The sequence below is a fragment of the Melanostigma gelatinosum genome, assembly GCF_949748355.1.
Source record: "Melanostigma gelatinosum genome assembly, chromosome: 10".
In the NCBI taxonomy this organism is placed as follows: Eukaryota; Metazoa; Chordata; class Actinopteri; order Perciformes; family Zoarcidae; genus Melanostigma; species Melanostigma gelatinosum.
Genome location: NC_136643.1, coordinates 17086003 through 17098138, shown reverse-complemented (window position 1 = coordinate 17098138; position 12136 = coordinate 17086003). Strand labels below are relative to the sequence as shown.

The following is a 12136-nucleotide window of genomic DNA, read 5'->3' as shown; positions in this document are numbered from 1 at the left end:
GAGAAATGGAGCCTGCTGTATATTCCGCCGGCAGCTCTCAGCTCTGTTTGAGCTGTAGATTTCCCGGACCCCTTTTTAGCTCAGCAAGTCGGAGCAATCAGCGTTTGAACTGCTGCTTCTCCGAGACTCCCTGCAATTGAAATTCAGGGTAATTTACAATTATTTCTCAGCTCATCTCCATTTGTCTGTGTTGAATGTCTGTGACCTGGTGTCACTCAGAACTCTTGAAGACAAATGTTCCTCCCCCTGAATGACAAGACAATAGAGCTTTTGACTTGAGCTAGATCCACACCAATACGTTTCCATTTAGAACCGGGGTTTTAAAACAAAAACCATCTACGTCCACACGGGCGTTTCAGCATCGTTTCCGAAAAGATTTCTGTCCATACTAGCACGACTGAAAACAAAAATCACATAACTATTCGCGTACACTGGGCATGCGGGTGCCGGTTTAAACAGGAAGTAGATTGGTTGCTAAGTTACAGAAGTATTATAGTACTCTTTAATAATAAAAGGTTGTGTTTGATACTTTAATTTCAACCTCTAAAATCTTCCTCTGTATACTCAAACAGACACATTTCCAAAACGTATGCATTTACGCCGTCCACACTAGGAGGTAACCCCGGATCTTTCAAACGCAGCCGTCCTGGGGAGCGTTTTTTAAATTGATCCGTTTTCGGTGCTCTAAACCTCTGGAAACCTAACAAAAGATACGCGTTTTCAAATGGAAACGTAGTAGTGCGAATGTAGCCTTCGAGGAACACGGCACGGCTGTTTAACTCTCCAAGAGTTCAAATGAGAAGATAAAGGAATACATCAGTCGGTGCATTAACATGCACTTAAGTCACTAGTCAGGGTTCTGCAGTGACCTGGTTGAGTGATTGCTATGTAGGGCTTAAGATAAAACAGCTTGTAACACAGCTAGAGTTATGCTGGAATCCTAGTGTTTAACCAGGTTTCCAACAATGTTTTTATAAAAGCACGTGTCATAACGTATGACGAACGCTACAGACATGTATCAACGTGACAGCAGCATGAAAAAGGAACGATTACTAATCGTGGTGCATCCTCGAGTCCAAATAATCAAATCGAAAGTCAGACTAAAACAGAAACTGAAATGAATAAGTTATAAACGCTTAAGTGGAAGGGTATTTTCAAAATTCAGACACATGAACACAGTCATTAAAGACAACAATTCTTCAATGCTATATCACTGATACACAGGATGGATATGCAGTTGTATTCCCTGCTGGTCAGTGTGCTGACTGACCAGCTGCATGTGAACACAGGAGTTACAATAATTGTGTTACTATGGTGCCAGTAAACGTGTTCTCTGGTTTCCTGCTTTAACCTGATTTCTCCCAGTAACCTGGTTCCCCGTGTGCATGTAAACGTGGCCTGTGTGGCAGCTGATGTTACATTTGCTGCTGCAGTGCAGCAGGTGACGCAAGGCACAGGTGGCTTTCAGAGGGATCAGAGAAATTATGAATTCATGGACGCGGATGAAATTGATGCAAGAAGGCAGTATTTGAATCTGGGCCAGTTGATCCGTTTTTAAGCAACATTCCCTTCAGAAAATGCTCTTTTTAAAACACTCTGTTGCACTCCAGCTCCCATTTCCCTTTCCTCACTTGAACCATAAACTACATTTAGTCTTCGGGACAGAGAGTCACGGAAACGGGGATTGTGTAAGAAGCTCCGAGGAGTGGCCGGCGTCTGAGGTCAGTGGATCAGATCACGTGGTCCGAGTCAGGGTGGGGTCAGCCTAGAACGTTTCTTGGCAGACTTGGAGACTTGAAGATTAAGATACGTTAAAGGGGAGATTTAGCTGACTAGAAAGAGCGTCTTGGAAAGGAGAATCTTATTATGGCACGCTGAATAGTTGGACAACTCTGTCACTGAAAGAGATATTGTTTAAAATAATCCGGTTTATTTTGTCATTACCTATACTCAAAGATGGTACACACAGTGTTTATTTTCCACTTAGTCAAGGGAAATAACCATAAGGCTAATAATTAGACGCCTCATTGTTGAGACCAGAATGAGGTCATCTTTACTCTGTGGGAACTGCGCAGTACGGTCCTCAGGCATTACCCTAATGATAGCCTTGAAAGCTGCTCAGTTTGGGCTTTCCACCTGCTTCTCAGAGTGTGTTTGGGCTGCGGCAGTTTGGGATCCTGAAAAAAAAACGGCCTGTGGTGAAAAAAGTTCAAACGGAATCAAGCTTTGGAGAAATGCAGCGCGGCGTGGAGCTGCGGTAACCAATCACCAATCGCTGCCTTGGGAAGGGGGGCAGAAAAAAAACGTCAGTACAAGAAAGTAAAAAAAGAAACTGACAGGGTGTAAGACAAAACACGAGCATTTACCTCAAATGCCCAGGTGTTTGTGTAACAGCTGACTTCATGGGTGCCCGTTGGAGCCATTCTCTGGGAAGTGTTTACTTCAAAGTGTTTACTGCCAAGTCTTCTCATCAGTCTAGCTGCTGTGAATTGAATGAAGCTGCCTTCGAGTGTGGTTGTAGCTGTCAATATCAGCAAAACGCTCTGACTGAAAACAAGAATTGTGATACATAAAGGCTAGTTGTGCTACATTTCGGCGGTTGAATGTGTGTGTGTCTGTTGAGTGACACTCTCCCGCTGCCACACAACCCTGCGGCGGTCCGCGGCACGCACCTGATTTGTTGTGAATGCAGCTTACGGGCATGACAAACCAAATTTTTAGCGAAGGCAGTCCAGCAAGGTTTGGACAGATTATATTCACAGATTTTGGTGACGCCTTGATGAAAATCTGTTTTTTTCCCAGACACGCTAGTAAGTCAGTTTTTTGATGGGGGGCATGTTTTGTCAGACATTGAAGGGTTACAGAGAGGCCAAGCTTGATAAGGCCCGTTTTATACTGCTATGGTGATTTACATGACAACCACCATAACTGGCTCCATAGCTGCACTCCTCTTTTTTTTTTGTTCTTCTGTGAGAACATACCGAGAGAGAAAGAAGAAAGGATTTTGCCCTCCCCGACCGGGCTGGCAACTTCTGTCAGCTTAACATGTGCACTCTGTCGGTCCTGTCTGTGTTGTTTCTCTTGTGTTTGTGCAAAAGTCAGGGAGGAGGAGCTCTGTCACATTCAAACTGCCTTTCCCATTTCCTGTCGCTGCGTTTTCTGGGAATCCAGCACCGTGTCCTTGATTCAAAGGCTTCAGTGGAAGTGAGGGAGGAGGGGGGGGGGGGGGGGGGGGGAGTCAGGGCGGTATGTTGCAACACTATGAATGAGCAGGAAAGGAATTTGAGAGACTGACAGGGGAATACATGGAATATCCTGTGTGGACTAACATACTTTGGAGTAGTAAAACCTTATCTGTCATTTAACACCGCGGCTGGCACAGGACGCCGGGTCAGCTCAAACACCTTGAAATGCTGGCGCTGCCTTGGTGACAGACTCCCAGAATACCTCAGGGTCGCATTTCACCCAAATGTCTGGGGGACCTCCCACGTTCTTCTACTCCCTAGAAGTAAACAACAGAACCGGCTCACACATACTGGCTGTCAGCCTGAGCTAAATGATTCCTTACTTGTGTGTGTGTGTGTGTGTGTGTGTGTGTGCATATGCAGATTTAAGTCAGCGGGTGCTTTTACATGACAACAAATGACCCTTTAACCCTTTAAAAGGATGTCTGTTGGCACAACTTTGACTCATTCAGCAGAGCTACTGTATAACAAGTCTACCAGTCACCCTGAGGCACCCATTATGAACCAGAGGTGCTATAATACACACTTTCATGAGGGGGAGAGTTCAGTTGCTCGTGGCATGGCTCTTTAGTAAATTACCATATGGTTATTAAATGGGGATTTTCGCAGCTACTTTTCCTCTCCATATTCACACGTGAACACGGCGTTTCTGTGTCACGGCGACTGCACGCTGTGTGGTTTAGTGAAGCACAGCATGTAGATGAAGATGTACGTGGAGTGGGCTGTGGGTGGAGTCTGTCTTTATGTTTGTATCTTGGAGATGACAGTGGCAGTGGATCTCTAAGGCAGTAAAAGTCACAGTGAAATCCCTGTTTCCCTAAAGTCACATACCTCCTGTGTTATTAGACTCCTTGCTTGTGTCTGCTGCCGCAGCCCTGAGCTATGAGGCAGCCATCGCAGCCCTTTTCGCTGCCCTGTCTGGCTCAACAGGCTCCTTCTAGTATGAATCCACCTTGAGCAGCGTTCCCTTGACACTCTCTCTGTCAACAGATATAATGAGACCATAACTATTCGCTCGACTTTCTTATTTCAATCCCCGGACGAGAGGCCAGAGAGAGCAAAGGAGACAGGGAACACCTTATCTCTTCCATCGGGCTGCTGACTTTTGTTCAGTTTTTTATTTTTTACTTTTCAAAAGCCAGAGATTCAAATTCAAAAAGTCCATGTGGCATTGATTTGCACTGTCACAGACGTGAAACACGGACAGCCCTTTTTGTCTTTGGTCCATATGGCGTGTGTGGGTGTGTGTTTGTGTATTGCTGGTCGTGGTGTGTGTGTGTGACCATTGATTGCCACTTCTCAGCATTACTCGCCTCTGGTGTATCAAGGAGTGGTTGACCCACACAGTTTGGTATGTGTGAACAAGATTGTGCTGTTTTCTTTTCAGACCAGATCATGTTGTGTGTGTGTGTGTGTGTGTGTGTGTGTGTTTATCCTCACAGGAGGAATGCCAGCTCCTGAGCAGAGCCCAGTGACGGAGGAGGGGCTTCTGCTGACCATCTGCAACAGTTCAACCGGCCGCAACATGGAGGCTGACAACACCGCCAACAACATCCTGGCCTCCGTCAAAGAACAGGTAGTGTGCTTCTTCTGTTCACACCGTGCTAAGAGCCCACTGATTCATGTCGCACCTCTCATCGCACTGTACAGTGACATTTACTGAACGCAAGGTTGTCTGGTGACTCACACACATTGTGTTCAGAAGAAATCCACCGGGTCGAAGTGTGTGGACTTTCTGTTTTCTCCTGTCGCAGTTGTGCCACACACCCTGTTGTCACTGCAATCATACAACTTGTATTAGACAGTAGAAAGTTGTCATTTCGCTGCGTGCGGGATGATTTATGTTTCGAGCAGAACTGTGGTTGGAGCGGACTTTTGTTTGCTTTGTTGCCTTGAAGTGGAATAGGTTTGACTGGGAGCTTTAGGTTGTTTAGTGCCTGCAGTCGTGGCCTGGCTTGCGTCAATAGACAACCAGGAAGATCGTCTCGAGCAGGGTTTGTGAGCCTGTGGTGGGACATGCCCTCTGACTCACTCCCTCTCTATGATTCATCCACACTACCTTCTGTTAAACACACACATGCACACACTCCTCTGCTCTGGCTTCGTGGGAATTCAGCACAGGGCAAACTGGGTTAAAGAGATTTAGTCTATTATTAATTATGTTAATTTTCCTCTGGGACATCTCGCATACCTCTTTACACCCTCCAGAATGACACTTAAGTTGAGCTACAGTTTGATAATATATACCAGAGAAGGCAATTGATTCATTTTAAATAGCCCACGTCCCATTTAGGCTTGCAGCAGGAAAGCTGGTGTTGTTTACATGAGTAGGGAAGGAAGGAAGGAAGGAAGGAAAGAGGGAGTACCTGTCGATGTCACTTCCTTCCCTAGAGTATTCCTCAGCGGCTCTTCCGGTTAGTGCAGATATCCCTGGAGGCAAGCAGGAAGAGCGAGTAGCCTGCTTGAGCTGTTGCTTTTCGAGGGACTGGCTGGAAGCATGCAGTCGGGACTGTAAAAAGATCGATCTCCTCGGTATTTAACAGAGTTGGAGAGGAAAATCAGAGGGTGAGTGAGAGTGTAAAGATGGAGGTCAGAGACTAGGCTCGTGTGAGTTTGTTTTTTTCCTCCCTCTGTGCTTTCGCGTGAGGTTGTCCTGTGATTGTTGAGGGAAAGACCTTCGAGGGATCCCACTGTCGATGTAAACATGCAAGTCTGCTGCGCTGTAGCTGTGGTCGCGGGCTGGGGCTTAGCATGACTGGGTGTTTGGTAAGTGTTGGCTCTATCGCCCTACTATCTTTCGCTTTTCCCCCTTTTTCTGCCTTTCTTATTGGGTGATTTCCCTCCCTCCTCTTGTCTTCTTCACTCCTTGCCTTCCTCCTTTTTTTTCTTCGTCTCTCTTTCCAAACTTCTGTTTCCGTCACTGCTGTAGTTGCTGCTGCAGGCTTTGCCAAGATGCCCAAACAAGGACAGATTCACCAACATATTATGACTGCATTCTCCTTTTGTGTTCATATCCGTGGACTTAAGTCTTCCCTCTGTACTACTACTGCTAACACGCCCCAGTCTTTTGACATTAATCTGAGGATTTGGTCCTGTCGTGCAGCAGTTGCTGGTTATCAGAGTCCTGTCTTTGCTCTGCGCCTCTTTAAAAGCACTGATCCACCATCAGGATGACACATCCATAATGGTTTATTACAGACCTGTTTAAGTCTTTAAATGTCAATGTTTTTCTTGCTGCACTGCACAACTTGCTTTGAAGAACCACATGTGCTGGATTTAATCGCAAAACCTCAAACTGTATTGTGATTTAAAATGAACTGTACAAATGTCCCCTTTTCAGTATTTATTATCTTTATTCAAATTGAATTTAACCAAAGGGGGTTGTTTCAAGGATTATCTGAGACCTGGTTTTTGTTATCTGTTTCATCTTCAGTGTAATTGAAGCAGTGGGAGGTGGCAGCACTCGTCCAGACAGTCTTTTGTGTGGATTCAGCAACAACAACGTCCTTGTGTGTCTTGTCAGATGTAGTTTACTTTTTTTGTTTTTTATTGTTACATAAAACCACAGATGTCTTATTATATTTATTGGAATATTTAAGAATATTTTGTTTATTATGAATTGCAGCAGGAAACATAAAATCAGATTTTTAAAATGTTTAAAATCACCTATTTTTAAAAAGTGTTTTCTTTGACTCATCTGTAAAAAGTGGTACCGTTTTGCGAAACTCTGTTGTCAAAGAAATTACGATTTTTTAATTATGATTTTAATTTCATCCTTCCAGTGTGATGTATTGCCAAAGAACTCAGAAGCTGTTCTGGAGGCTTGTGGTAGCAAAGCACCTCACTGAGACACGTCAGTTTAATTAGTCACCGACCTGTGCATCTGTAAAGAGCCGACAGTGACAGACTCGTGTTGTTAGCCATAAATTAGCGACTCAGTTGACATCTCAACTAACATTTTTCCGTGTTAAAATGCTGCTGGAAATATCAAAACTACCAGTCGAGTGTGTATGAATGATACAAGCAATGAGGTTAAGCTGTAAAATTTAAGATCTCCAAGATTTCCAAGGTGTGATTTATGGAGAGCATGAAAAGCTCGTCAATTAGAATAGAATACCCGACATCGAATCAGTCTCACGATGACAGGGAGACGCATGAGGACAGGACTTTCCGTGTTTTGTACATTTGAATTTAATCAGTTTAAGCTCTTCTCCTTCAGTTATTGAAGACTTTTGGGGAAGTGCCGACTAATGACGCAAATCGGGGAGCCTAATAATCGTGTTTTTTTTACCTGTCTGCGTCTAGTATTACGGTAAAATATTCAACCTCCACTGGTGGTAACTAGACACTTGGTGTGATTACAAGTTGTTAGTGTACCATTTATTATTTTAATAACAAATAACAATTCTTTGAATTTATATCTATATATATTCTATGTATTTATTTGTAATATTTTGAAGTATTTTGCAACAGCAGGACACCGGACAATTTGCAGTTGAAATGAACAAAAGGTCATCGATAGATGTTGACAGGTATGAAATGTCGTAAAAAGTTGGAACGTGTGGAAGGGCTCTGAATGTTTCTTACGGACCGATCTGCAAGATAAATGGCTTGAAATACGTTTTTGTATGTTTTGTACCCAAACAACATGCTTTCAAGTGAGTTCTTTTTCAAACCTCATTCGGTAACTCCCGCTGGGAAGCGCCTTCGGGTGTGACCAATCATGGAAGGAAGCGCCAATGTCAGCAAATGTATCAAGGCTGAGATATACTAAAACAAAAACAAACTTAAAGCCAGGTTTTTTTAAGAATCGCTACCTTCAAATGTGCAACGCATGTAAGTCTCTTGTTTGCAAACTCACAAAGAATCGGAAAGTTTGACTTCCCTCATGGGCAAGAGCTATCTGCTACAAAGGAAACACGGTATTATTGCTGGAGAATAATTATGTGTTAAAGCATTTCTGGCATTTCCATTCAGGTGTTCTTGTGCTCAAATTTAAATACACATAAAGTAGCGTATAGACGAAACCTTTTAGAGGCTGTAGATGTAGTTGGCTCCCACTGATCAGGCATCAGTGGGTGTGAGGTCAGGCCTTTAAAGAGCATGTCAGTGATCACTCTGCCCTCATCTGCGCTACCTACCGCGTCTCCCAGGAGAGGAGTAGCTGCGTCATATTTGATTTCATCCTCACCAAGCACTCCTTAATGGACACACACACACATCTTCAGTGGCTTCTCCGTATTCCTATTTTGATTATGTTTGTGTTGCAGCATCAACAGGCTGGGGAAGCTGAAAGAGTGGGAGGGATGCTAGGTGATGACAAGAGAGTAAACCTCGCTCTGTGTAGTTGGCATAGGGCTATTAATGTAGGCCTTGAAATGTCGAGGCTTTTTTGCAGCAATGCTGCACCTTTGCAGCCCGTAAAGGACTCAACATATGAAACATATGAAGCAGTATCCCTCAGCAACTTTCTGTGCTAATGTCAGAGATGAACAGTCTGATCATTTTCTAGAATCAAGATTGCGGTTTCTTACCCGTGTAAAGCGCTGTGTTTCCTTGTGCGCTCCTCTTCCTCCCCCATCATGGGGCTTTGCCCTCAGAGTAATGCTGTCATTAGCTGTGCCTGGACATGACTATATGCACCACACTACTGGCAAAAAAGTGGGCCTCTTAGGCGTTGCCGCACTATGGTGTTTCAACACAGCGCCTTCCAGAAAACACCACAGTGGAATTTTCCCACTTTGTTGGAGTCCCATTCCACATGAAAAATCTGTCTGCCTCCATGCTTCTCCCCGGCAAACTGGAGCTACACTCTGTGACCCCGTTTTCCTCCGACTCAGGCACAGGCGCACACATATGGACTTGTCGCAAAGCCAATGAGCTGGCCTTGCTTTGAGAGCTACAACTCCAGCGCCCTCTTCTTCAATGCTTGATGAGCTGGCTGAAATATTACCCTCTTGTGATACCAGTGCAAGTCTCCATAACGTTTTTTAATGAAGCCAAAGTCATCTTTGTCTAAGTGACCCCAGCTTAAGGGACTTAACAGTCGGGTCGGGGCAACGCTTCAAGGCTGTGCTTTTGCCATTTATGCAATTACATGCCAGAAGGACAGCAGAAAGGTTGAATTCTCTCTGCCGGCGATAGTGTCTCTTCCACCTCCATAGCAGAAATAAGGACTCTAATTACAATCGACTAGTGATTTTCTCCACTCCTCGGGGTCTTATCTGTCTTCCCCTCCCTAGCGCTGCCTCTGTGACACAGGCAAGGAGAAATCTAAAGGCATAAGCATTCTGGCCTTTATTATAGTCATAAAAATGGAAGCCGGGCTCCGAGCAATTACCCCACGGGGTGAGCAGAACAAGTACGAGAGAGAAAAAAAGAGTGAGACCGATCGAGAGGGGAGGGATGCAGGTGAAGGAGAGTGCTCGGATATACGGAGGAAAGACAAAACGCTCCGATACAGAGGGAGGGAGCCGAGGGTGGTGAGTGAATGGAAGAGGACAAAAGAGAGCGTGAGCGTGATGGAGAGAGGCAGAGTCAGAGAGGCTGTCACCTGTGAATGGTGCTCTGAAGCGCTGTGGCAGGAGGCTGTCAATGCAGCGGAAAACAGAAAGGAGAGGAAGAGGAGATAAATGTGACATGGTGTCAAATGCAGCCTGGGCCCGGCACACTGCTGTTGGTTTGAACCCAGCCCAGGGAGATCCCCCCCCCCCCCCAAGCTAGCCTGTTAATACTCATCACTGTCATCCGGGGGGAGCAGGAAGTTGTGGTCAGGAAGTTGGAAGCGCCGTGTAAGATGCTGCTGGGGCTGCCCTTGGAACGGCACGAGTTCCAAGTTTTAGGAACTCCACCGGGTGAATCACCAATGAGGTTTTACGGCTCTGTTTCGTCCTCTGCCCAAACATCTCTCGGATGAGTTTCTCTAAATGACTGATCTGGAGGTAATCACACAAGTCACCGCGGTCTTTGTTCACGACAGAAACCGCCGGATTGACAGCCCCTGGATTGCTTACTCTCCTTATTTTTGCCCAGAGCAATGTTCTTTTGTGTCTTGTGACTCAACGCTGTTGATCTCTCAGTGGAATTGTTTGTTCACGGGTCTGCGTGAATTGCACTGGCTGTGTGATTGCACTGCCGCAGCATTTTGGGTTTTTTTTGTTCCAGCGGAGGAAATACAGATTGCCTTTTTTTTTTTTTTGTGAGTGACTCTTATTTACTGTCTGCCACTATGCCTTGGCATTACTATCAGCAGCGTCACCTACGAGCTTTTGTTGAGGTTCAACAGCTCTGTAGCTGCACAACACAAGTTTAATTCTGTAATTTGCCACCGATCCACCGATCCACAGAAAAAAAATGTATGCCACATATTGCTAACTGGTTCCACTATAGTAATGCTGCATAAATTGTCTTTTAAGGTGTAATTATGTCTGGCTTTGAATGCTAATGAGGCAGAAATGCAAAGGCCTTTACTGTGAAGATGTCAGTGCAGAACATGTTCCTTTTTCGCCTAAACCACCTGTACCAGTCACACCTCGCTTACAGGGGCCACAAAATAATTGTTCAAAGATTTACGTTCGTTCAATCAGCAAATTTTAAGATTGTCGTTGGATCTGTTGGGAACTGACACGGCGTTTCTTTCGTGCGCTCGCCCCCTCGCACAGTCTCTCCTCTATGTCTTTGTTGTTGACGGCCTTTCTTTTCGTTGTCAATCTCCGGCAAGTGCTGGCTGCAGTACTCGCTAATGCTGATGACAGCTCCTTTTATTGAGCGTTCACCACACAAATGACAGTTTCTATAATGCCATTTCATTATCAAGCCAAATTGTAATTTCCTTTTCATGCTGAAATATATGGGAAAGAATGTTCTCAGGGGTCTTATACTCCTCCGTGTCAGCAGCAATGTTTCATCTGAAATGCCGCCAACATGAAATTATTTTCGGAGCGATGAGGTCTGGTGAACAATGTTTTTAGTCTGTGCTTTTTTTACAACTAACATTTTTAAAGATACATTTAAAATTAACAAAGAAATTTCAGCCACGGATCAATGGATTACACAGAATCATAAGCAGCTAAAGTGTACCGGTACAACATGGAGGTCATCACGGAGTGAATCACTGTTGGACATGGGAAGCCAGCAGTAAATCAATTTTCTAACAGTATTCATCCTGTTTTTACCTTGAATTCCATGTCGGTTAAAAAATGATTTTAGCTGCTGCTCGACAAATTCCCTGCTATAAATGCTTGTAATGCCGCATTAGAAATCCTGGCAGAAATGATGCTCTATTGTAAACTTGCTTTTCCATTATCTGAGAGTGAATGATGATTTGCATTTCTGTTTTTTTGTGACCTCTTGTCACATTATCAGCTTATACAGTAGTGCAGCTGTGGGTGCTAAAGCAATTTTCTCCCTTGGATTCACCTATAGCTGCCGTACACTCTCTCACCTCAGCAAGCCACTTTACAGTATTTTTAAATGTCTTTCTATCCAGCATGGTTATTATAATTCTGCTGTGGCGGCATGACGCTGCAGCCAGTTCCCTCAAACCTTTAGTATTGTAACAAGGTGACTTTGTGGCAGTTTTTTGTAAGTACCGGTAATTGCACCGCGTGGTTCCTTCAGGTCTGGTCACACAGCCTCTTCTGCGGACAGTTCTTTTTTTTTTTTTTTGCTCACACCTCAGGCCTGCTTTTCTGTCCCTGCTGCTGCAGAAAATCCTTTAACCGCTGCTGTCATTCTCCCACTGCGCGACAGCGTCGGGCTCTCGTCGGGAATGGGTCTGCCACACTGCAGTGAGGATGAAGAGCTGTCTAGCCCCATTGCCACTTAATGAGCAAACATATTTCTGGTAGATTCTCTTCTTTGGTTAAAAGGGGAAAAAAGCCATCTGCACC

General features: G+C 44.7%; 1 protein-coding gene across 1 annotated transcript in view; it reads left to right on the top strand.

Annotated features, from left to right (window-relative positions):
* pkp4 (plakophilin 4) overlaps nucleotides 1–12136 on the top strand; it is a 62065-nt gene that overhangs the window by 9557 nt on the left and 40372 nt on the right. The window contains exon 2 of the mRNA XM_079276452.1: nucleotides 4688–4821. Coding sequence (XP_079132578.1) covers nucleotides 4693–4821 — 129 coding nt within the window. The 5' untranslated portion in view covers nucleotides 4688–4692. The remainder of the gene's footprint in view (nucleotides 1–4687; nucleotides 4822–12136) is intronic.